Source organism: Sinocyclocheilus grahami, unplaced genomic scaffold (assembly GCF_001515645.1).
Source record: "Sinocyclocheilus grahami isolate Dianchi unplaced genomic scaffold, SAMN03320097.WGS_v1.1 scaffold221.1, whole genome shotgun sequence".
Lineage (NCBI taxonomy): Eukaryota > Metazoa > Chordata > Actinopteri > Cypriniformes > Cyprinidae > Sinocyclocheilus > Sinocyclocheilus grahami.
The window spans coordinates 420398-447858 of NW_015505400.1; the positions used below are offsets into that span (position 1 = coordinate 420398).

Genomic DNA, 27461 nt, shown 5'->3' on the forward strand with positions numbered 1-27461 from the left:
TGTCCATTTTTTTCCCCCCCCCCCCCCCCTTTCTCAATTCTCATGTTTATCCTGTCTGTGGAACACCCATCTCATCATTACCTCCACCTTCCCTTCCTCCTCTTCACCTTCTTCCTTTACGTCCTGCCACGGTCCATCATTCCTCCTCCTCTTCCTTCTCCTCCCGATGGTATGCAGAGTACACTGCTCGTATCCGAGGCATAAGTGGCAAACGGAATGCTCCTGAGCTCGGTCACCGCCGCTGCTCTTTCTCCTTCAGTGGTTGGTCTCTCTGATGCTCTGTGCCACCCACTGACATTAACTCATAACACCTGTGCATGTTGTGTGGTTGTGTGCTATTTCTCTGTTCTCTCTCGCTTTCGCCCCCTATCTTTCCCTGCTCTTTTTTTTGTCAATAAGAATACTAGCTTTTATAAAACTGCCAGTTATTTTTTAAATGGTAATTTATTTTATTTTATTAATATTGTACTTGTAATTGTTATTATAAAAAAGATGACTAAATTCTAATTGGATAAAATAAAATAATAAAGTAAAATCTAAATTAAAAAGAGTGTGAACTTAAGTAAATGTAAAGGCATAGTTCACCCAAAAATGAAAGTTGTCATCATTTACCCATTTTCATGTTGTTCCAAACCTGTATGACTTTCGGAACACAAAAGAAGATATTTTGAAAGACAATAGGGTACAATTTTGTTTTGGACCCTGTTTATTTCTGTAGTATTGACGAAATAAGTTGAAACAATCATAAAAATAATCTTCTTTTGTGATCCACATATCAAGAAAGGCATACAGGTTTGGAACGACATGAGGGTGAGTAAATGTGATAGTTTTAATTTTAGGTTAGTTTAGTTTTAATTTAAAGGAGTAAACTGTGGCAAGTAACAGTACATTCACACAGGGCGTGTCGGAGGGCGTGTCTGAAGCTTGGTGCTAACGCGACCATCATAGTGACAACAGCCAATCACACTACTTTTCTGTTGTTGCATGAATGCGATTGGCTAGCGTCTGCGCTAGGGTATTTGCATAGGGCGATCTGATTGGCTGACACCTGCGTTGGCACTTGAAAAGTTGAAAAGTTTTCAACTTCTGCCACAAGCAACGCCAGTGATGCAATGCAACAGACCCACAATTCAGTTCAGCAACGCTTGGTCACTCCATTCAAAGTAAACGAGAGGCATTGAAGCTGATGCCCCGTGTGAATGTACTGTAATGGTGATTAGGAAGAAAAAAATTCTCCATTTCCTATCACTATTTCCTCTGTTTTTATTTCTCTCCTTTATCTCACTAATTTAACATTCTTCCTTAACCACTAAACTGTGCTGGAATTTCACCTTGTTTGGGTGAAATAACAGTTAACAAGTGTATTACTTCAGTTTGCTCCTTTGTGCTGGGTGACCTCTACAAACAAATTGCATTTGTATTATGTGACGAGTTAAAGTTACACAGTTGCAGGACAACGGCCAGTCTGTCTGGATTAACTGAGCCCATGTCACAAGATCCAGTCTACCAGACCTGGGGAACAATACCAAGACGAGCAGACACTGGCTTCATTCAAGGACTTTCCTTTACTTCTGTTTTAGCATTTAGATGAAGGACAAAGTGTAATAAATCCTCACAGTTAGAGCAGTTTGAATCTATTAGGACAGTGTGATCACTAAGGTAACAGCACAGTTTGTCATGCACAGCTGTAGATCTGGCGCACTACATCTGTTTTGCATGTTTCCTCTCCCGACCTTGTCTGAAGTGACACTGGGGGATATAGACCATATGATATCCCTGCACATCCAAGTGCTGGATTCATCGCTTCCCAGACCAGTCAGTTTTGGAATTTGAATGTTTGACATTGTCGTAGAAACCGCGTGAGTCTAATCCAGGAATGTGAATAGATTGCAGATGGTGTGCGCGAGCCCTTTTGAAGAATCTCCTTTTGTGACATCACTACCCTATTGTTCTGAACCGCTCGTTTTGTGGGCAGCACTCCAGAAGTGGTTTAAATGCAACCTGGATGTCCGGCTAACGTCACGTTTAAGAGCAAGGGTGGCCCCTTGTTCAGAAGTGGAAGTGGTCAATCTCTCTGAAGTTGTTTCCCAGCGCACGTGAGGTTCTGGTGGTCTGAGCTGTGGTCTGACCGCACGTATCAATCGTAGGATGTGCTCAGGGAGCAAGTAAATATTTTGCTCAGCCTGTTGCCCGGTTTCTATGATATTCCAGTCACTCCCACCAGAATGTATTAATGCTTTGCTCGCTCTAAAACTGCGTCCAGTTGAATGAGCTTTAAACTGTGTGTGGCTGTACATGCTTTCACAGAACCTGTAAAAGCTATTTTCCTTATCTGTAAGTTGACAGTGATAGCACACACCATGATACATTGCAGACTGTTACCATGCGCACATTTAAAGTATCTAATTCTATGGGAAAGTCTTTCTGCTTAGAAAAGTAGTAGCATGTATTTCGGGAATCATTCATGTTATTTATTTCTATTGCTATTTTTGACTCCCTATTAGATAAATTAGATAAAAATACACAGGTGTTGGGTAAAACCAATTAGATTTTAATAAGATCGAACTATTATGGTTATTATGATTTACCGTCACTGAATAGATAAATGAATCAATTATAATAGTGATTTTTGTGAACGTCATTGAGGTGCATTCCATCTGCTTTCAGTTACCAAACTCCTTTAGTTATCCATTTCTGTTCTCTGTTTTTCCCCTCCCTACTAGAGAAGACTTACACAAATCCAGTTTTATTTACACCGTAGAGACTCTTGGTATCAAACAGAACATGATGAAATAGGCTTCGGAGTCGCTTTGAGGCTGTTCCAGAGCTTTATCCTGAAGTACACATTACCCTTTAAATCCATGGAGTTTCTCTAATATTCCAGCTTTTTGTAATCTAGGCTGTTTGAATGAGAACGTTGTTTGTAGTTCCAACAGGCTTTTATGTGGTGCGAATTGGACGTCAGTGCAGCTTTTGACAGAGAGTTCATTCTTAAGAGCTCATTGGCAGTTTTCCATGGATTTCTTCAAGGAATATTTTGACATTTGGATATTTTTTATTTTCAAGTATGATAAATGTTCTTCTGCAGGCCCTGAAAGTTATCTATTAGGGATGACGTCATATATATATTTCTTCTTGGCAGGAGTTCAGTCTGGTGAAATGTCACTAGATGAGGCTTCGGTTCCTGGATGGTGCCGGACCCTCAGTGAAGGCCTTTCCCAAGACGAGAGCCCAACCCGAGGAAACTCGGTCCGCTCCCCCATCCGCTGCATCTCTCCCGAGCTGGCCAATACCATTGCTATGAACCCTGGGGGGCGGCCCAAGGAGGTAGACTGCATGGACACTCTTGCATTACTCCTTGTATTAATCTCAGAAATCAGTGTGGATGTATGTGTGTTCATGTATTTGGATATGTGTCCACCTGTCCTTCTTTCTCCAGAGACACATGCACAGCTACAGGGAAGCGTTTGAGGAAATGGATGGGGGTCCCATCAGCCCCCCTCCGATTGCTGGTGGTGAGGCCCTACCCCAATCCCCTGCCTTCTCTGTCATGCCACAAACCCCTTACTTCAACCTAAGTAAGTTCCCCCCACTGGAGGAGGAGGGCGCCACAGAGCTCTAGAATAACTTCCTCTCTGTCAACACTTTAAAAGGGTCACAGATTGTTGGTTCTGTTAATTTTCACATTATCTAGAAGTGTTTAGCATAGCAAGAAACTACAATGAAGTTCAGCTGTCAGCCGTTTAGATAATATTGGTATAGTTTTTAGAGTAAAGCTCTAAAAAATATAGAAACATAGCAAGAAGCAACAATGAAGTCAAACTGTCAGTCGTTTGGATGTTATTGGTATAATGGAGTTTTTAGAGGAGAGCTCTGTTTCAAAACCTAGTGAACTGCCATAGGCAACATCATAGGTCCAGAACATAGACAGCATGATTATTACCTTCTTTAAGCCATATTCTAAGGCAGCATTGTTTATACCCTTCACAGAGAATATGCATTACAAACTGTGAATACCACCATCTAAGATGGTGGAGAATGCAGGCAGTTATTGATTACAAATATAATTTGCTAAAAGTATTGGTAAAAACAGCTTTGAGTTATCCAGTATTTATTTTGTTTGTTATTCTAATTTAAATGTTTTACCATTAGCTTAGCAACATGCTAACACAAATCTCAAATGAAATCAATTGCGAGTCACATTTCATGTGTATGCTGCGCATTTAGAGTGTTCCAGATTGCACACTTACGAGGTTACAGATCAGTTAATATGCAGCCTTAGGAGGCAGCTGCCTATGTAGGTGATAGACAGCAAGAAAGCTCACTAGGTTTTGCAACAGAACCATTGTGTTTCATAATTAGCACATCAGAATAGTGGTGTTTTTTTGTTTTTTTTGCTTCTTTCTGTAAAAGAATCTTTAGGGCTAACATTACATTAACACACTATCTATAAGCCAACGTGAGGTCTGGCTGCACTTAAATCCAACCCTACCTCGGGGTGTTTGCAATAGCCAGTAGATATCATTAACAGATGCTGTAGTTCATTCATATGTTCTCAACGTTAAATATGTTTGAGTGATAACACACACTTTGTGTTGGTTCATAGACATGCATAAGTGCTCAGATCAGAAAGACCCCGCTCTCACTTGCTCCCCAGCAAGTCCCAACGTCTGTGGGTCTGAGAAATGTTTTTTGTCAGCAGTTTTTCTGCTGCATGTGAATACCACCATCTAAGATGGTGGAGAATGCAGGCAGTTATTGATTACAAATATAATTTGCTAAAAGTATTGGTAAAAACAGCTTTGAGTTATCCAGTATTTATTTTGTTTGTTATTCTAATTGAAATGTTTTACCATTAGCTTAGCAACATGCTAACACAAATCTCAAATGAAATCAATTGCGAGTCACATTTCATGTGTATGCTGCGCATTTAGAGTGTTCCAGATTGCACACTTACGAGGTTACAGATCAGTTAATATGCAGCCTTGGGAGGCAGCTGCCTATGTAGGTGATAGACAGCAAGAAAGCTCACTAGGTTTTGCAACAGAACCATTGTGTTTCATAATTAGCACATCAGAATAGTGGTGTTTTTTTGTTTTTTTTGCTTCTTTCTGTAAAAGAATCTTTAGGGCTAACATTACATTAACACACTATCTATAAGCCAACGTGAGGTCTGGCTGCACTTAAATCCAACCCTACCTCGGGGTGTTTGCAATAGCCAGTAGATATCATTAACAGATGCTGTAGTTCATTCATATGTTCTCAACGTTAAATATGTTTGAGTGATAACACACACTTTGTGTTGGTTCATAGACATGCATAAGTGCTCAGATCAGAAAGACCCCGCTCTCACTTGCTCCCCAGCAAGTCCCAACGTCTGTGGGTCTGAGAAATGTTTTTTGTCAGCAGTTTTTCTGCTGCATGTTAGCCTCCACAGTCATTGTATCTCAATGCAAGAACAAGCACATTTGCGCCTCAGGTTTCATGTGCAGATTAATTTCTCCTGTACAGGTTTTTATAACCTATTGCTTCATCTTCCCCTCCAGCATATTGTCCCTACAGGTTTAATCTAAAGCTTCTTGTAAAAGTCTGTAGCCTCTTTACAAGGTTAGACGCACACAATATTAAGCAGCTCTGTTTTCCTTGGACTTCCACTGCATTTCTTTTTACCAGACACCTCATTCGAAAGCGATTCAAGTCATTCTCTTGAGCTGACATCGTACCCTGAGGCCACTTCACGTTCAAAGCTCTTCAGACTAGTTCTGCTACCACGAGCACCTAGATGTGGCTTCAGAGAACAAAACAGAGCTTCAGCCTACAATAACACAAAACATAATCAATCAAGTCCTGTCCTTTTGTGTTAAATTACCACAGGATACTTAGTGAACATTAGGGCTGGGAGGTATATTGAATATTCATGATATATTAGCAGTTGTTTTGCTGGTGATATAATGTGCTGTTTATTCATACAGTAAGTTCCTAATGACAGTTTCTTTAGAATTTTTTTTTGTAGCACTTACCCCCCGTTTCACAGACAAGGCTTAAGCCTAGTCCCTGACTAAAATGTAAGCCTGAGCTGTTTCAACTGAAAGAAACTTGCACTGATTGATCTTGAAAAATGTCAGTGCCCTTGTTTTGTCTCAGGATGCACACCAGTAATGTTTTTTTCTAAAGCATGTTTATAAAAATTACTTTAAAATCCTAATTGAACTATGGCCTAGTCCTGGCTTAAGCTAAGCCCCATCTGTGAAACCGGGCCATAATATGAGAACACTAAGACTCGGTAAGTTGATTCATTTCCCGTTATTCAGTTCAATCTGCTTAAAAGAATCAAATCAAAACTCATTCATTGATTCTTTTGCATTATTTTGCATTATGTTTTTGGTCAAAATATGTAAGGTAAATGTTGTTTATAATAAAATTAATGTAATTAAAACTTTAATACCAAAAGTTACATCTAGTATAGTAAGTTTGATTCATTGACATGAATCAGTTCAAATTTCAGAAAATGTACAATGATTCAATTAGTAAATTCATAATTAATTCAGTTGAATTAATTCAGCAATTTGTTTGTGTTAGCAAAGTCTTTAACTTGATGTTAGCATTTTTTTCATTTAATGTAAAACAGTGGAAAGAATGTCTTGATTATTTTTTATTAGCGTTTTACTATATTTAACTTTTTGAATGAAATATTTTAATGTACTTGATTATTGTAATTGATCATTGACTTGATGATTGTTATTATCATTTCTGTGCAAAATCATAAATATTGAGATATATTAAACATCAACAAATGTTTGGAGAAAAAAAACACACACATATATATATATATATATATATATATAATCAAAACTCATTCATTGATTCTTTTGCATTATTTTGCATTATGTTTTTGGTCAAAATATGTAAGGTAAATGTTGTTTATAATAAAATTAATGTAATTAAAACTTTAATAGCAAAAGTTACATCTAGTATAGGAAGTTTGATTCATTGACATGAATCAGTTCAAATTTCAGAAAATGTACAATGATTCAATTAGTAAATTCATAATTAATTCAGTTGAATTAATTCAGCAATTTGTTTGTGTTAGCAAAATCTTTAACTTGATGTTAGCATTTTTTTCATTTAATGTAAAACAGTGGAAAGAATGTCTTGATTATTTTTTATTAGCGTTTTACTATATTTAACTTTTTGAATGAAATATTTTAATGTACTCGATTATTGTAATTGATCATTGACTTGATGATTGTTATTATCATTTCTGTGCAAAATCATAAATATTGAGATATATTAAACATCAACAAATGTTTGGAGAAAATCCAGTTGTTCGTATCATTCGTTGTTTAGTGAGGTCTTGAATGTTTTCAATGTGACGTTTTTGAGATCTGTTCAGCTGAGGTGTATGCTTGTCTGCATGATCTGTCTTGTTTTCGTTCTTTTGACTGGGCACCGTTACAGCGAGTGTTAATCACATCGTTAACTCTTTTAAAGGCGCTTGCACGGCCTTGCCACAGAGCATGAGACATTAGCTCATTCCCCATCCATGTCACATACTGAAATAGCCACCTCAGTCTGCTGTCTTTAAAAGCTCAAGTGTTTATCACAGTAGTCTCTCAAAGGCTCGTTTTCTGGAAGTCAGTCTCTTTGATAAGATTGTCAAATGCTGACGCCTTGAAGATGAAAGTGGTAAATGCTGATCTGTATTATAAGGGCTAAGGACCAAAAACATACTTTGTGCAAGTACGCAAACGCAGATGTGAATGCTTGGCCAATGCATTGCAATTGCACCATCATACTGAACATAATTTGCTCCTGCCGTAACAAACCTCTCAAGGGAGTGATAGAGTTACCTTCAAATGTCTGTGCCATTAAACCAGATGTGTGTTTGGCTTGCTAAAAACATATCAAGACCGCTATATACAGTAGCACCCCTTACAGCATTACATAATGCATTATGAATTGCGGTCTGACACACTTTGGAAATAGGGCTGTCTAATTTAGTACAGTTAATTAAGCTACCAGTGATTTGTAAAAAATATTGACACTTAATCATGCACTCTGCCTCATTACAGCATATTAAAATAAAATTTTTAATTCAACTGGCAAATGGATAAAAAAAAACAATTTTTTGAAATTGAAATGCTTTGTTTCAATTTAAATGTTTTATTGTTCAATTTAAAATGATTTATCATTTTATTTGAAATAGTTTTGATTATATAAATACATTTTTTTCATTCTATTTAATTGACTATTTTAAGTGATTTTTTTTTCAATAATAACATTGATTTGATACCTTTATTTATTTCTTTTTTTAGTGACTCTCCTAGTCCTCCATAATGAAAAAGTGGGTTGCGTTCTTACATTCAAAACCATTGATGGAGCTTAACAAAAATATTTCTGTTATTTTTTTAATTGATCGACAACCCTATTCTGATTGCAGCAATATGTGAAATCAAGCTTGCCAAGCTACAAGCATTTGCCTTGATGTACTTGCTTTAAGTATGTTTTAATTTGATAACTCTCTGAATAAAACATTTCTTTCTGTGCTCTGTGTGTCGCTTTAGGTCGATCTCCTCCTGGACTGGCTAAAACACCACTGTCCTTCCTGGGCTTGAAGCCCCACAACCCTGCTGAGATACTGCTCAACCAGACAGGCTCAGGTGAGGTTTTACACACATATACAGCGTAATACACATGCAGACACGCGTGGTCTTTTGGCTTTGGTCTGAGCCGCTCCATGCCATACTCCATAAAGGGAGCTCAAATACATCTTGTGGGCCATATATCAAAATAACCTTTCATTTCTCTCTCTCAAGTGTTTCCCCTTCTCCTTTTCTACTCTCTTGAGCCGTGAGCTCATACGTATCTTTAAATGGATTGGTGTTTTCTTTTCATATGTGGTTATATTGGGATCATTTTACTGTGGTCTTTTAATGTGTGTGTGTGTGTGTATCTGTGGAAGAGAGTGAAAGGTTTTGTTCCAAAACCTAGTGAGCTGCCTACATAGGTGGCATTTAAAGGGATCATTGATACAAACGGTCACATTATTATTGTACTTTCTAAAATTCCCCTTTGGCCAAATTCTAAAGCCTTCTAAAGTACTGCTTCATCTATATCTATCTATCTATCTATCTATCTATCTATCTATCTATCTATCTATATATGTATATGTATATTGCTATAAAAAACCTTTATGCTCAACAAGGCTGCATTTATTTGATTAAAAATACTGTAAAAACAGTAATATTGTAAACTATTTTACTCCAGTCTTCAGTGTCACATGATTCTTCAGAAATCAGTCTAATATGCTTAGAATGCTGTGCAATAAACATTTATTATTATCAATGTTGAAAGCAGTTGTGCTGCTTTAATTATTATAATTTTTTTTATGTATTTATTGTTTTTGTGGAAACAATTTGTAACATTAGAAATGTCTTTACTGTCACTTTTTCAACAGTAGCGTATTCCTAATACATTTCCAGAGGAAAATATCAGTTCAAGAAAGCTCAGTTTAGTTTAATATACTGTAATTACAAAATTGACTACTTTACTCAATATTAAAGACTGTTATTTTTATGCTTATTAGAGTGTCATGTTGTTATCTCAGCACCATGCTAGAACAAACTCAATTAAAATATATCCAGAGTTGCCAAATCAGTCACTAATGAGGATGTTGTCTTAGTAAGTAGCTCCCTATATAGGCAGTAGACAAGACAGCTTACTAGTTTTTGGAACAGAGCCCATTTTTAAGTTGATTTATTACGCTCTGTTTGTCCCAAGGATATATTTAATGTTTGATGGTATGATGATTTTTAAGCTTGATTTTAGCAAGCTCAGCAAAAATATAGCCAAAAAATAATTTATTAAATTGTTTCTGTTAATGCAGTCTTACAATGTCTCCAGGGGTGAAGTCATGAAAATAAGTCCACATTTCTTTTCCTTTATTATTTCTTATTTATTTCCTTTGATTTCCGGGGTGATATATGACCTGGTCGTGTCTCGGCAGGTTCGGTGAGATTCACCGTAAACTGTATTTTTTGTAGAGTCGGAGGTAACAGGATCCTGTGAGGAGTTGCGGAGACTCTTTAATTTGGAACAAGTTCTCATGCAGGGCTGATTTTAGCGTCGCTCCTCATGGAATTAATTTGAGGCCTACTATAGTTAGCTTAAATTATGTCTTGTGCTTATTTGAAGATAAGGGATGTAACTTTAGATTTTTTAATCTGCACTGGGGCCTGCTGGTATTTCGAGCAGCAAAAATGCAAATGAAGATTGCATTGTGTTTTCTTTGGTTGTGTTTCACTTTTTTGTTCTCTTAAAAGTAATAATTTACACAAATGTGCAAATTCTCTCTTAGTTTTTGCACCCTTGTGTCATTATGATTAATTTTTACTAGTGTAAAATACAAAAGGAGACAAAACGCAAGTCGTATGGACCACTTTAAAAAAAACACTTGCATACAAGCAAAATGAATAACCTTCCACTTTGCTTGTATGGAAAACAAACAGAGGTTGTGTTTTTGTGATTATGGAAGAAATTAATATGGGCTTAGAATGTAAAAAAGCTGTTATCGTTCGTTGTTTTTTCATGCTTAGCAATTATCCCTTCTTCTCCCCATCTCTTTGAACTTCTTCTATTTCTGTCTTATAATTTTGTTCTTCTGCTGTCTGGAAAACAGAGAGTGAGGATGAGGAAGGTAAGAATGCATAAGATTTACGTCTAGTATTACATCCAAACCACCTCACCTTCTGGCCGATTTTTGTCATCTTACACATCACGGTCGTTTCCATTCTTCATTACAACTCATTTTCTCCTATTCACCTGACCTTAATGAAGTTTCTTCACAACTCAGGGTCAGATGTCACCTCTCGGCCTTACAAAGTATTTATATATAATCTTAGTTTTGACTTTTTGTTTGACTCGAGTTGTCTAAACTCTTGCACTCACAGGTATTTCTCTCTTTGTTTCTTTGCCAGAGCCTCGTAGCTATGTGGAGTCTGTGGCCAAAGCAGCTGCAAGTGGGCCGCCAGCGTCACCTGTGTCTCCAACATATGACAGCGACAGCTTAGCTCGTCCTGCTGGGCCGTCCCATGCCTACAACGCTCCTCTTTCCTCCAGCAGTCCCATTCAGAGCCCAGATGCTGTGTAAGTGGCCGCTAGCCTCATGTTTCATACAGTGTTATTTGAGTATTATTTATATATATCGTGATATTGCTCATATATATATCACAGCCGCTGATATAGAGCCGGTATCGCTCGAGTACGAGAGTGATATTGCATTTATACAACAGTTCGACGGATCATGTGTGTAATTAAACAAGAAACAACAGAGTGCCTAATAAACCCTCTTTTGTGCAGAACTACTTCCTTCCGCCACGGATTCAAAGCTCAAGTTAACTGTTAAACATACATGCGGCATGTGCTGCTTCAGTTAGGTTATTAGTGAGAAATAATAAGGTTATAAGAGAGAAACAATGCGGCAAGACGTGCATCCAAATGAGAGAGAGACCGCGAAGCTAGACGTTTCATCTTATATTAACTGACGTACTCTACGATTAACTCAGTGAATAATAAAAAAATGTCTTTTGAATTTAAATGTAAGACAGTTTCTAAGTAACTGCTGATTGTGTAGTTTTTTCCTTAAGTATGAATTAATCATAAACAGGAATGCCATATATGGAATGTTGATCTGTATTGAACTGAATTTTTTATATTTTTATAATAAATATATATTACCATTCAAAAATTTGTAAGTATTCAAAGGGTCAGTAAGATTTTTTTTTTTACATTATACTTTAATTCGGCAAGGATTTTAAAAGTTGATTAGAAATGGCAGTAAAGACATTTACAAAAGATTTCTCTTTCAAATAAATATTGTTCTTTTGAACTTTCTATTGTTCAAAAATCCTGAATTTTTTTTTTCTTGAGCAGCAAATGTGACACTGAAGACTGGAGTAATGATGCTGAAAATTCAGCTTTTCAATACAGGAATAAATTACATTTTAAAATATATTAAAATAGAAAACAGTTATTTTAAATTGTAATAATATTTCACAATATTACTGTTTTACTGTGTTTTTGATTAAATTAATGCGGCCTTAGTGACCATAGAGACTCAAAAATGTTTTTTTTTTTAAATCCCATCACCCCAAACTATTAAATACTACTGTATATTATAATAAATAAACTTTGTGGACCATAGTGGAAATGCAAAAAGCGAGCTCAATGTAATCAGATGTTAGAGCATTTCTTGTAAATTACAAAACGTAAATTAATGTATAGTAGAAAATTCATACTAATGCAAGTACATTAAACACAGTGAATACAATGAACCGATGCATTAAGTAGAAAATTCATACATTTAAATTGTTGATGAGAACCTATAAAATAGCATTCTCTTATTACTTACATATCATGGACTATATCTTCTTTCATGTCTTTTAGGATAGCATTGAAATAACATTTAAAAAAAAATTGTGTCCTTAATATTTTTATTGTGTACTAACCGTTTCTTAGAGCAGTAAGACATGTATTACATCTGTGCTGTTACAGGATCTGTGTTCTTTGGCTGTGAGAAATGTGCTTATTTTAGGTGTTGCTGTCAGTAATTTAATAAGATACTAATGATCCTGAGTGTAATTTTAGACAGGTGTGTGTGTGTGTCAGTGTAGTTTTGAAAGTGTACTGCATTCATTAGCTTAGGCATATTAAACCAATTTCAGTTTACAGCTAATGGACTGCTAAATAAAGTGAATATTTCATTTCCCAGATGGAAGTCCGGAGACCAGGCTGAACGTGAAGTTTGTCCAGGACACGTCCAAATTCTGGTATAGACCAGATATCTCCAGAGACCAAGGTAAGGATGCAGTATATGTGTGTTCCAGGTTTAATTTATCTATATTTAGACCCCCGAATGAGGCTCATAACTCCCATAAACAGTAAAATATGTCTCACGCCACCCTATATGAGGTCAATCGCTGTTGGTCTCCACATCTGGTTCTCCTCTGTGCTCTTATTGGATTAGATCACCTGCGCTGGAGTTCTCTTTAAACGCAAGCACATGCAGTGACATCACATGGCACTCAACATGTGTGTGCAGTTAAATCCAACGAACATCTGCATCTGTTGCGTCATTAACTTGTCTTAACGATAATGAATAAACCTGCTTAGTAAGGTTTTTTTCCTCCACTCGCTCCCTATCTCTCTGTTTGTAAAACTGCAGGGTACATTACAGCAATTTGTTAACATATTATAGCCTTCACCTTCACATCTCCAACTGGTGAATAATGAGTAAAAAAGCAATGTCACATGGTGAAAAATACATTTACGTTTATTCATTTAGCAGATGTTTTTTTCCAAAGTGGTTTACATAAAGTAATAATATGGTGAAAATGTTTATGGAATAATATTATTAATACTGTGGAATCGTTAATGTGAAATGTGTGCTATAATAAAGGCACATATGCAGCATGGACAATATTGACAAGCATTATTTATAATCATTATTTATTATTTACGGATTTCATCTAAATTTTGACTGACAAAAAAAAAAGCATAAAAAATACTTTAATGTAATGGTAACACTTTATAATAATTTTCCATTAGTTAATGTTATTTAATGTATGAACAAACAATGAACAATACATTTACTACAATATTTACTCATCGTTGTTAAGGTTAGTTAATGAAAATAGTCGTTCATTGTTAATTCCTGTTAGTTCACAGTGCATTAACTAATGTTAACAAGCAGAACTTTTGATTTTAATAATGCATTAGTACATGTTGAGAAAAACATGAACTAAGATTAATAAATGCTGTAGAAGTATTGTTCATTCTTAGTTCATGTTAACCAATGTAGTTAACTAATGTTAACTAACTAACCTTATTGTAAAGTTTTACCAATATAATAGTAGATATAATACTAAACATTTATGACAAGTGATCACTGATGATCTACTGTTGATAAATTACTCTTGATTATTTATATATTTATATAGATAAGATGAATATATGTATGCTATATTATCAATATATTTATATCTAAACACACACACACACACACACACACACACACATATATATATATATATATATATATATATATATATATATATATATGATCAAAAGAGTGCATTTTTTGCATATTTTGAGAAGGCTTTGTTAAAGTTAAATGTGCAGTGTTATGGATATAATCTTTAAAAAAAATTTATAGTTATTATTTGTATTTTTGGTTGCACAATAAACAGAACCTGGGATGCCACACATTTTGGACTTTAATAACTTATCCGCATCATCAACAAAAAATGAATTTTTGGGGGGATTGGTTATATTTATTTTAATTTTATAAGACTGAAGCTGCCATTATGCTACATATAAACTGGCTTTGGGATTTTCTCCTCCTCACTCTAGCGATCAACATGCTGAAGGATCAAGAGCCTGGAGCCTTTGTCATTCGGGACAGTCATTCATTCAGAGGGGCCTACGGCTTGGCCATGAAAGTTGTCTCTCCACCTCCGACCCTGCAACCTACAAAGAAAGGTATTTCATGTGCCTCCTCCAGGCATGTGGCTAATGCAGATAATCATTTGCCAGATGAATTCCAGACAGGAGATCTGACCCCGCCTGGATCATAATCCTGTTGTGTCCGCAGCAAACAAACACAAACACACACACACCTAACAACACACACTGAAACGTTTCATAAGGAAAACCAAAGACACTACCAGTCACTTATTCTTTTTATTGCATAGTTCTCTGAAATAATGGATTCTGGTTGGTCAGTTGTGGCACGGTCAATCTTATATATGCCCTTTCTTATCGTGTAACAGTTTCAACAGTTCAAAATGTTATTTATTTTTGTAGATTTGCATCATGTCCATTTAATAAATTAATTAATAAATACATTTTTTTATTTTAATTATATTAAATTAATGGGCATTAAAAATACTGTTTTTAAGATTGAGAAACACCAATTCAGTCAATTGTGTATATATAATTCAACTGAATTTCAAATATGAATAAATACGGTAATTTAAGTAAATTTACAGATATCAACAGGGGGTTTCACTTAGAATCAAATTATGTAATTTAGAGTCTGCTCTACAAATTATACTATTATTGGTTGTTTTATTATGCTGTGTTACTTTATTTTTAAATTTTTATTCCATAATTATTTCAGCTGGAGACGTCACTAGTGAGTTGGTGAGACATTTCCTGATTGAGACGAGTCCGAAAGGAGTGAGACTGAAGGGCTGTCCTAATGAGCCATACTTTGGTAAATCAAACTGTTTAATTTTAAATTAAAATCTCCTGACCTGTGTTTAATTTTAGAATGTTGAAAACACATTCAAATAGTCATTTTTAATTAGATTTTTCACTTTTCTCCACAGGATTTTTGCCTACATAACCACATTGCTCCTCATAGCTTGCGAACACTTACACGAGAATGATTTGTCGAATGTTCACTAATGTGAAAGCCCAATCTGTCAAGCTTGTAGAACAAATGCTTGTGTGGTTTTTGCTCTTCAATACAAGTTAGCAATCCTTCCCTTTAAATCAAGCTGTCCGTGTAGCTTCCAGAAAGCTGTAGAACATATGTAGTCCAAACGGCAGCGTGGAAGCAGCTGACATTATTAAGTACAGCTTAAAACGACCCCTCTCTAATTTACTGTCTGCTGACCACATTACATGGAGGCCTGGTCTGTTCAATGGACAGTGCTGCATGTCTTCTCCAATATGCCCCGTTCCACATCAAATAAGGAGGCATAAAAATTCAGGGCTGGGCAGCTTGCATAAGAGCTCAAACATCCAGTTATGGTAACCGTTGCATAAGCGTGTGTTTATTATGAAAAGCAGAACAGACAAAGGACAACTCTGATTTGTGGGAATGAAAGCAGGTGTGGGTGAAATTTGGCAGGATTCCGGTGTTGTCGGGAATAATACTCATGTTAATAAATGTACAGAAGTACCTAAGCACCACTCCTCCCGCTGAATCTCTGCCAGGACGCCCACTGTTCACAGGATCAGTTCACCCAAAAAATTGTATCATCTTCATATCATTCCAAACCCGTATGCTGTTAATTTTTCCTGTAAATACTAAAGGTGGATATCTGTAGAATCTTCAAGCTACTTTTCATGCAGTACACAATGACCATGGCCATCAAAAGGACCAAAAGCTCCATAAACATATCATAGAAGTTGCCTTCTGAAGTCATATGATAGCTTAATGTGATGAAAAGATCAAAATTGTGGTTATTTTCCACTGAAAATACTTTACTCTTTGTTTTACATAAAACTATCATATGTGACCCTGGACCACAAAATTAGTCATAATTTTTTGAAATTGAGATTTATACATCATCTGAAAGCTGAATAAATAAGCTTTCGATTGATGTATGGTTTGTTAGGATAGGACAATATCTGGAATCTGAGGGTGCAAAAAAAATCTGAATATTGAGAAAATCTACCCGGTCTCATGGCAAATACGTACCTGGGGGGGCACATTTTTGCAAGACGCAAAATACGTACCAATAAGTACATATCACTGCAGTTTCCAAAAAAAATGAACACTAGAGGCAGTAAAACTCAGACGCCTTTTAAATAATTTTCACACAGAGTATGATTTACAGAGTTTCGATTAATAAAGCGTAATTTTCGCACAATTACTTGAAGAGTATTATGTTGTGACTTCAAAACATTTTTAATATGCTGGGATATTTGAAAACTGATGCTTTTTAACGTTAGCAGCGCACATATCCAGCGTCATATCAATGGGTTTTCATAGACGATAGGTTTGTTCGGTAGCTCACGGAGTACGGAGATGTACTTGAGAGGTGAGGAGCTCCGGTTTGAATCCCGTGTAACTACGGTTCGACAAAACAGTTCAAATCTGCATATAAGGAAGTTAAAATGGCATGGTTGCATCAAAAAATTTGTTTTTATATCCAGAAGGCACAAATTCATTATAATACACCAGTCATACTGACTACTTTTGTGATACGTTGTTTATTTATTTATTTATTTTTTGGAGCTTGACAGCATCTGTCATTGTTTAATTCCAAATATATAAAAAAAAGAATGGACAATTCACTTTTTGTGCTCCAATTAAAGAAGAAAGTCAGGTTTGGAACAACATAAAGGTGAGCAGCTGTTTAGTAGTGAACGATTCCTGTAAAGGAGCCTTAAGTAAGCGGTCTTCATTTCCTGTTAGTGTTGATAAAATCTGATTGCTGAAGGAGGAGAGTTTAAAAGCTGATAATAACTTTTAAAATTGGCAACAAGGACTCCTTCCCACCATTAACCTGGACATTTTGCTTCCGCAGTTCCGCTGTTTCTCACGAGCAGTAGGAAACGTTCTGCCCAAACAAAGTCTCTCCAGAGTTTGTTTTTCCTAATATAGTCAAATATTTAGTTTAATAAATTAAGACTCTGTGGAGGTTAAAGCAAGTGCCGGTATGACTGTCCCTCCAATCGTCCAAACTTTCACTGACACAACTGGTCAGCAACATGGATTTATGGATTGTCAATGCCTGGCATCAAATTTTGACTGCTTCAGGGGGTTGTAATGTAGAGTATGCCCTCCTCTGATTTCCACTCGTAAATCTGACCCCAATTTTGTTTTCATCTTCTGTGTTCAGGCTGCCTGTCTGCACTGGTCTACCAGCACTCCATCACTCCTCTGGCTCTACCCTGCAAACTAGTCATACCAACCAGAGGTGAGACGTCATATCACTTTCTCTACACATACAGTGGGGTCCAAACGTCTGAGACTACATTGAAAACCTTTTTATTTTTCTTTTGGAAAAATGGAAAACAACAATAATTTTTATTTTTAATATATATTTTTTAAGTAAATAAGTAAAATACAAATGGACTTTTTCACACTACGTCTGCATGTTGGTATTTTCATCCAATTTAGCAATTTGCATAAAATTACAAGGATGGAAACCTAGGCATCTGAACTCTTTTGTTCAAACCTGAAGTTAAAGCTAAATGTAATGTATAAAAATACAAAAGTAAAGCCAGATGCATACTTCACATATTTTCACAGTGACTTTTATGTATGTTTGTGTACGTACTGTACATGCCCACTTATCATGACCTTACTTAGCTGCGCTCTCTGTCATGATGATGTATGTCCTGTTTCCCCAGTGTGAATAATTGTGAGCGTTTTCCGAGGTCTGCACGTTCAGCTGGCCTCTGTCCTCAGCCAACTGCTCTATGCCATCCAGGTGTCAGGGGGCATGAAACCACACATCTTTATGTGTGCCTCTCTGCCTGCTCAAACACTGTGTGACACCATGTTAGCCAGGAGCTTTGATTCCTAGCATAGCACCAATTCTCGCAGCACTATGACAAGTTAAATGGACAGGATGTGTTAAGTCTAAACTTTGACCCGTTTTGATTTTTTACAGATCCTCTGGAGGAGTCACCTGAGATCGCAACACCAACTAACCCGGCGGCAGAGATGCTCAAACAGGGTGCAGGTGAGAATATTTACATCAGTGATTAGTGGTATATCACAATCACTTATTTGTATCTTTTTATTCATCTAACGTTTAAATTCATAAGATGCAATGTTCCAGCTTCAAATTAAGAAAACAACAGAAAACAGTTACCACAGAAAACAACCTTTCAACTTTCAGTGTTTTAAAAAGGCAATAATCACAGTTACAGTAAGGCACTTACACAAGAAGTACAAGGGCCTGACAATAAACATTAAAACACACATTTAACAAAAATGTGAGCTTCACTTTTTTGTTTTTAAACTAATTCTAGTAAATCTATCTATTTATGTTAATCATAGATCTCTGTTATGCTCTTTAGATACATTTTAATGAGGGTTTTATTCCATTAGTCCAAGTGTTAATGCAGTCACACTAGCTCTGTTACTTGTTTATGATCTGATATCAACTCTGAACCAACTGCCATGTTCTTCCCCACCCTGGTGTCACTCCTGTGGAAATGATTTAGGGCAGAAGAGTCCAGCTGACTCCCATGGTAAACCCAGTGATGCTCTGTGTATTTTATTAATTTATCTGTCATTGTGTTTAACCTGACTTTGACCGCCGTGTCTAGAGAGAGAACCGCACTCCTCTTTTACTACTGTCTGTGCATGTGATGGTCCAGACCTCCAGAAGCACCTTCACCTGTCTGCTAAAAACTGTTCGGCTGCTCTGTTTTCAGCTTTTTGTCAAGGCCTCGATTGTATTTCAAGAACACCTTTCTAAATGGATATGGCATGTTCTTTCATGACTGATGTTAGATTACGATGCATGGGTCTACTGATAGATGATGCCAGTGGTTCTCAATTTCTTTTCAGCGCCACCTTTGAGACAAGAACAGTTTTGAGCCCTCCTAATCATTAATGCTAATCAGTTGTTGCCATATTTTAGTAAAGTACATACTACTGTTGAGATGTAGATAGTTATAAAAAAAAACTTTACCTGCATTTATTCTCTGTAGTCTAAGATATGTCTTTGTAATAATAAAAAAGGAAAAAAGCGGGAAAATGCATGCAAAAATACAGAGAATATTTCAAAGATGTATTTTGTAAATAAATAAATAAAACATTCATACATATTTGCAGGAGCAATGTCGAAGGGTAGTTTAACCCAAAATAATATTAAGCAAAAATAATAATAAATAATAAGTAGAATGCATTTAAGAATAATAATAATAATATGCACACAAACATTACTGTGTGCAACAAGCATTCTTTGTGTGCATTACTGTTGTTACCGTGACCTGAAACCATTACAAATATTTCCTTTATTGAAAAAAAGCTTACAAATAAAATATTCTGAAATTTTAGATGAAAAACTAAAAATGATAAATTTAGTAAAAAATTTAACTAAAATTCAAATGAAAATGGAAAATATATATAAAAAAGGTAAATGGCATATATTTAGTATAAATAATGCTAAAAAAAACCCTGGTGATTCACCAGTGCAGCATGAATGATATTTTAGCATTTTAGACTGATACCTCCCACCCACACTTTTGAGAACCACTGGATTATGCATATGCAGAATATACTAATGATATGCGTGTGTTTGATGAAATCACAGTATGTATGAAGATCAGAGTTTATTAAGGCACATATGCATTGCATAATGCAGCTGTAATTTAATTCTCTCCAGATACCAGCATGGTTATTGATCTATGCATGTTTTCTTGTCTTTCCCAGCATGCAATGTCCTGTACATAAGCTCTGTGGATATGGAGTCTCTGACTGGGCCTCAGGCCATCGCCAAGGCCATCTCAGAAGCCATGGCAACCAGTCCCACACCTTCAGCCACCATTGTTCACTTCAAGGTGTCGGCGCAAGGCATCACGCTCACTGACAACCAGAGAAAGTGAGTTTCTTTCTTTCTTACTGTTTAAATCTTAATGTTTTCAAGAGCTACATCTGAACATGTTTTAAAAGCACATACCTGTCATTTCTTCAACAGGCTTTTCTTCAGACGCCACTATCCCATCAGCACGGTCACGTTCTGCGACATTGATCCGCAGGAGAGGAAGTAAGCAAACCCTGAAACATTAGCATTAACTTTAGCCACAGCAGTCAATGTCCCAACATTTATATATTGATCAGTGGATCTGGTGACAGGATCAGAATTATGTTTGTGCTTGTCAGGCCGTATTGCTGTTAATGTTGTGCAATATCACAATTCAAGGCTTTTTTAAAGCTTTAACCTCAAGTTTTAAGATTCAAGGTTCTTTATTTGTCACATTATATAAATGTTTTTTTTTGTTAGTTTCTCGTCCCGCAGTGCAACAAACATAACCAACAAGGAATTATAGACATAAACACGCATAATAAAAGACAGTATGTAATAAATAAAATTACCTCTCGAGAAATATGTGAAAAAATAGAAAATTAATATAGAATGTAGTAGGAAAAAATAATAATATGCACACAAACATTACTGTGTGCAACAAGCATTCTTTGTGTGCATTACTGTTGTTACCGTGACCTGAAACCATTACAAATATTTCCTTTATTGAAAAAAAGCTTACAAATAAAATATTCTGAAATTTTAGATGAAAAACTAAAAATGATAAATTTAGTAAAAAATTTAACTAAAATTCAAATGAAAATGGAAAATATATATAAACAAGGTAAATGGCATATATTTAGTATAAATAATGCTAAAAAAACCCTGGTGATTCACCAGTGCAGCATGAATGATATTTTAGCATTTTAGGCTGATACCTCCCACCCACACTTTTGAGAACCACTGGATTATGCATATGCAGAATATACTAATGATATGCGTGTGTTTGATGAAATCACAGTATGTATGAAGATCAGAGTTTATTAAGGCACATATGCATTGCATAATGCAGCTGTAATTTAATTCTCTGCAGATACCAGCATGGTTATTGATCTATGCATGTTTTCTTGTCTTTCCCAGCATGCAATGTCCTGTACATAAGCTCTGTGGATATGGAGTCTCTGACTGGGCCTCAGGCCATCGCCAAGGCCATCTCAGAAACCATGGCAACCAGTCCCACACCTTCAGCCACCATTGTTCACTTCAAGGTGTCGGCGCAAGGCATCACGCTCACTGACAACCAGAGAAAGTGAGTTTCTTTCTTTCTTACTGTTTAAATCTTAATGTTTTCAAGAGCTACATCTGAACATGTTTTAAAAGCACATACCTGTCATTTCTTCAACAGGCTTTTCTTCAGACGCCACTATCCCATCAGCACGGTCACGTTCTGCGACATTGATCCGCAGGAGAGGAAGTAAGCAAACCCTGAAACATTAGCATTAACTTTAGCCACAGCAGTCAATGTCCCAACATTTATATATTGATCAGTGGATCTGGTGACAGGATCAGAATTATGTTTGTGCTTGTCAGGCCGTATTGCTGTTAATGTTGTGCAATATCACAATTCAAGGCTTTTTTAAAGCTTTAACCTCAAGTTTTAAGATTCAAGGTTCTTTATTTGTCACATTATATAAATGTTTTTTTTTGTTAGTTTCTCGTCCCGCAGTGCAACAAACATAACCAACAAGGAATTATAGACATAAACACGCATAATAAAAGACAGTATGTAATAAATAAAATTACCTCTCGAGAAATATGTGAAAAAATAGAAAATTAATATAGAATGTAGTAGGAAAAAGAATAGAGCAGAGATTTACAAAACTACACTAGAACCATTCAGAACATCGTACCATTGTGGCTACTACTAAACTGAAAAAGAAAAGGTGAAGGAATTTTCACTTAGAAATTTCTGGCAAATTTCACAATTAGTTACAAATAAACCGCAAGTAACACATTAAATTAAACACAAACCTTTGAAGTAGAAAGTCCAAAATAGTATTTTACTGTAAAATCTGTTTTATTTACAACCTAATTTTTTGTACAGTGCTGTTACGCGTTCTTCAGGAAATGTCAATGTATATTTTTTGAATTATTATTGATTTGTCTTTATTCAAATAATTTATCAGAACTCACGTTTTTAGTATTGCGTTTAATGTTTTTAATTATCTCCCGCAAAGCATCGGCGTGCTCCTTGAAAAGTGATTATTATTTATTTATTTTTTAGTTGCATTGATATTTTTAGTTATATTTTTAATATATTTTTTTGTTAATGCTGTAGTTGCTCAAAGTTAAACATCCATAATCTGTTTCAATGTCGTTCCAGGTGGAGCAAACCAGAGGGTGGCGCTGCGAAGTAAGTTTTGATAACAGTGAACTTGATCTTTTGCAGCTTAGTAGACGCTGCTATCTGAAAACAGTTTAGATACGCATCAGTCCCAAGAGCTGCTCCCCCTTCCCGGTGCATCATGGGATAGAGTGCCTGTGCTCAGGGCTATCGTGATGAATGAGCAGGATTGTGATCTCAGCTAACGGCACAGAACATGACGCTAACCTGCTAACCCTCACACACGTGTGTCATGATTTACGCTCTGAGGACACACAATACATACATGAAGGATAAATGCTTCTCAGATGCTTCCATCATTCTCATAAATTCTGTCATTTACTCATCCAAGTTGTTCCAAACCGGTATGAGCTTCCTTCTTCTGTTGAACACAAAAGATATTTTGAAGAATGCTGGTAACCGAACAGTTCCTGGTAGCCATTGACTTCAATAGTATTCCCCCCCCCCCTCCCCCCCTTAGTCAATGGAACTGTTTGGTTAACAACATTCTTCAAAAAAAAAAAATTATATAAAAAAAAAAAATATATATATATATATATTGGTATTCATCAGAAGAAATAAATTCATACAGGTTTGGAACAACTTGAGGGTGAGAAAATGATGTATATATATTTTTTTTTGTGAACTATCTTTTTAAAGAGACGAAGAAAATAAAAAGAGAGCCTGTTTCATTCTAAAAATCATAGAGATGATTTCTGGCTCAAAATAAAAAGTATGATATGATCCTCTCCCAGCCAATCTGATCAGATCTCTTTATGAAGCACTTGAGTTTTCACGCACATGACACTTTACACTCCCGGAGCAATGAGGCATGTGACAGCCCTCACGGCTCGATCTGGGCCGCTTTTGAAAGAGATGGGGCTGGAACTGTGCTGTTGATGCAGTGTTCAGATATGTTACAGAGGAGGAACAGATCATTGGACTGGGCTGAGGATGAAAGCACATGATGTTATAGGCATTCAAGATGAATGTGACTTCTGCTGTTGTGGTTCAGGAGAAGCTCAGGTTTAATATCATGACAGAATGAAGAATGCTGCTGGGTTTTATATGTTCAGATCATGTGAGGGCAGAGCAGGGTTGTGTATTTAACATCTGATGCCAGCATGAGTGCCAGAGCTCACATGTACAATACAACTATACAGTGTTCGAACTATACCGTGGACATTGGGGGAGCCCACTTGTTTGTTTGTTTTTTTATAACGGGGGGTGTTTGGGTTCGTCTGCTTGCGCGCGCGTGGGGACTTACAAAGATACATAACAGCTACAAGTGCATTATGTAAGCACTATATAGGATAAATCACAATACAGGATTTACCCTATTATGCTTTATCGACACGAATTGATAGGTGAAACAACAAACAGCCACCCACAAATAGTCTATAAACAAAGCATCAGGCTGTCTTTGAGTTCACATGAACAACGGTTAAAGTTACTCGTCGTCAGGCTACAGAAGAATACCATAATTCTAATACCATAGGCCTAAGACATCGAGAGTCACGCAGACACATGACAACCCAGCCACAACACATAATTGCGAATAACATGCCTTACCTTAACACAGAATCGACCACAGAGTCCAACGTTTATATTTTTTCTACGAATCTTTGAGTTAACATGTACTAAACATGAGTGGAATTTGCACCGCAGTGCCCCCACACCTTGATGCTCATGACAAGACCAGCATGTATAGTTATCTTTATTGAAGTGAATTAGGTTTAAATCACCGTCATGCATGAATGAATGATATTTTTGCAATTTTACACATAATAATCCACGATGATCACATTACACAAAACTGAAATTGCACGTCAAAATAACACATTGTCAATATTTTTTGAGACCCCCCCCAAAATTTCACAAATCACGTTTTCAGGGGAGCCCATGTCTTATTAAGGGGAGCCGAGCTCCCCCTAGCTCCCCCGTAGTTCGCACCCTGCAACTATAAGAATGTTTGTTAAGAACGTGTTCAGGTCAGAAAAAAAAGACGAGAAATTATATATTTTTTTAGGTTTTAGGAATATTAATATTATTTTATTTTTTATTATTTTTTGCATTGTGACATTATTTTCATGCCAATTAAGCACATGCAGGACAATTCTTATTACTATACAGGTTTTCCAGTTGTGGAAAGCCTGAAAATGTCAGTGAAATTTAAAAGTATGATTTCCAAGTTTGGTCCAGTTCTATAAATATGAAAAATTACGGAAATTATATATATGTGTATGTATATATATATATATATATATGTGTGTGTGTGTGTGTGTGTGTGTGTGTGTGTGTGTGTGTGTGTGGGTGTGTGTGTGTGTGTGTGTGTGTGTGTGTGTGTGTGTGTGTGTGTGTGTGTGACCCTGGACCACAAAACCTGTCATAAGAGTCAATTTTTCGAAATTTAGATTTATACATAATCCGAACGCTGAATAAATAAGCTTTCCATTGATGTATGGTTTGTTATGATAGGACAATATTTGACCGAGATACAACTATTTGAAAATCTGGAATCTGAAGGTGCAAAAAAATCTAAATATTGAGAAAATCGCCTTTAAAGTTGTCCAAATGAAGTTCTTAGCAATGCATATTACTAATCAAAAATTAAGTTTTGATATATTTACAGTAGGACATTTACAAAATATCTTCATGGAACATGATCTTTACTTAACCTAATGATTTTTGGCATAAAATAAAAATCAATAATTTTGACCCATACAATTATATCTTTGGCTATTGCTACAAATATACCCCAGGCTCACATATTAGTTTTGCTCGGCAAATATATTTCTGTGGGAAGAGTGCTTATGAAGGGTGCATGATATATATGGTATACACACTGAAAAAAAATAGTGTAGAAACAATTTTCACTCAGAAATTGCTAGTAAATTTGACAAACATTTCACAAATGTTAATGTTAATAATCATTATAATTCATTCAAATAATTCAGCATCAATCCTAATCACAAATATTAATTTATACTCACACACACACACACACACAGAAATCTGTATGAATATTTAGTTACATTCCAGATCATTTTTTTATTTCTTTCAATTTTGGGGTGCAATGTGACCTGGACATGTTTTGTAAGATTCATCCAAGTGCTGTTGTGAATCTCTCTAACAAGTTTCAAGTCTTCACTAGCTCCTGATCTTGCAGACAGAATGCAAGAACGCCTTCTGTGTGAACTGTCCTTAATACATACAGTGTATTATTATAATACATACATTACGATTTTTTTCTTCTTCTTCACAGGTTCTTTGGCTTTGTGGCCAGAAAGCAAGGCAGCACGACAGACAACGTCAGTCACCTGTTCGCCGAGATGGATCCCGATCAACCGGCCACGGCCATCGTCAACTTCGTCTCTAAAGTGATGATCAACTCTCAGAAGCGGTGAACTCTTCACGTAGCGCTGCTTTCTGGAGGACTTTCATCTTGTTCTGTTTGAATGCTTTAAGTTTCTGTTTTTTGTTCTGTATGTTTGGGTGAGAGGCTGTGTGTATGTGTGAGGAAGGGTTATTTGGACGGCAGTGAGGAAGAGGGACAGAGGAAGTGCAGTGTGGGTGTAGAGGAGTGAAGTACAGAGGGGAGGAGATCTTCATCTCACTCAGAGGGGACGTGGAAATGATGTCGGGGATTTTGTTGCTCTTTTTTTTAAGAAAAAAAGTAAAAGAAAAAGTAAAAAAAAAAAGGTTGATGAGGAGGCTGAAATGTGGGGCTGATGTACCAAAGATAAGAGAGCAGTCAGGACAAACCAATCATTATTCAAGCTTCCTTGTATATCTTGGTAAACCACGGCTGCTTCGTTAAAACTGTACATATGAACTGAAGCATCACCTCTTTTCCTTCTGAAAGCGGCTCCTGTTTCTCACGCTACAAGTGCAAGACCTTTTCATAAGCCAACTTAAGAGTCCACTCTGGATAAACTCAAAACCTTGTGGGGATTTTAAATATCCCCTGCATGTAACAGATCTGGCAGAAGATATAAGTAAGGGTTAGATATTCCCATCCTCAAAGATGCTCTTCTCAGAGAAAATGGGATGCTGGAGTTGTTGTTTCAGTAATTCAGCGTCTCCATTCACCTGTGCTCCATAAATATCCAGCAGTTTCCATTTGGAATGTCTTAATTTTTAGATATCAACTCAGGAAAGTGCAATGCAATGACATTTGAAGTCAGATTGAGAGGTGACGAGCAAGGAAAAAATAATGGCGACATTATAAAAAAAAAAAGAAATGTTTAAAAGTGAACATTTATCTTTATCTGGGTGCAGCTGTTTGCATAATGTCATACATTTCAAGTCACATTTATTTCCTAGCGCTTTATACGATACAGATTGTTTCAAAGCAGCTGCACAGTAATAAAACAGGAAATTCCAGTAAATTTGCAAAATTTATTAATTATGGAAGAACTTCAGTTTCAGCTGTACAGCAACATTACAGAAGAAAATAGTGCCATTCAGCTCAGTTTAGTTCAATATTGGTTCAGTTCAGTTCACTAACAGTGTCAGTGTTGAAAAGTTCATCAGTATTTAAAATGAATTCAAAGGCAGCTCTAGAGAAGACAATAGTGTTATTAACCAGCTCGATTCAGATTAAAGGGTTAGTTCACCCAAAAATTTAAATTTTGTCATTAATTACTCACCCTCGTGTTGTTCGAAACCCGAATTTTCATTTTTGGGTGAACTAACCCTTTAATCTGAATCGAGCTGGTTAATAACACTATTGTCTTCTCTAGAGCTGCCTTTGAATTCATTTTAAATACTGATGAACTTTTCAACACTGACACTGT

The 27461-nt window shown here is 36.2% G+C and overlaps 1 protein-coding gene across 1 annotated transcript in view; it reads left to right on the forward strand.

Moving 5' to 3' along the window:
• The window catches only part of LOC107596588 (tensin-1-like), a 188870-nt gene extending 162429 nt beyond the window's left edge, over window positions 1-26441 (forward strand). Inside the window, exons 21-36 of the mRNA XM_016287344.1 lie at window positions 3143-3327; window positions 3440-3578; window positions 8565-8660; window positions 10679-10696; window positions 10977-11145; window positions 12593-12600; window positions 12770-12856; window positions 14410-14538; window positions 15179-15274; window positions 17637-17714; window positions 18414-18485; window positions 18973-18999; window positions 21420-21588; window positions 21685-21753; window positions 22663-22692; window positions 25928-26441. Coding sequence (XP_016142830.1) covers window positions 3143-3327; window positions 3440-3578; window positions 8565-8660; window positions 10679-10696; window positions 10977-11145; window positions 12593-12600; window positions 12770-12856; window positions 14410-14538; window positions 15179-15274; window positions 17637-17714; window positions 18414-18485; window positions 18973-18999; window positions 21420-21588; window positions 21685-21753; window positions 22663-22692; window positions 25928-26069 — 1514 coding nt within the window. The 3' untranslated portion in view covers window positions 26070-26441. The remainder of the gene's footprint in view (window positions 1-3142; window positions 3328-3439; window positions 3579-8564; window positions 8661-10678; window positions 10697-10976; window positions 11146-12592; window positions 12601-12769; window positions 12857-14409; window positions 14539-15178; window positions 15275-17636; window positions 17715-18413; window positions 18486-18972; window positions 19000-21419; window positions 21589-21684; window positions 21754-22662; window positions 22693-25927) is intronic.
• The last annotated feature ends 1020 nt before the right edge of the window (window positions 26442-27461 follow it).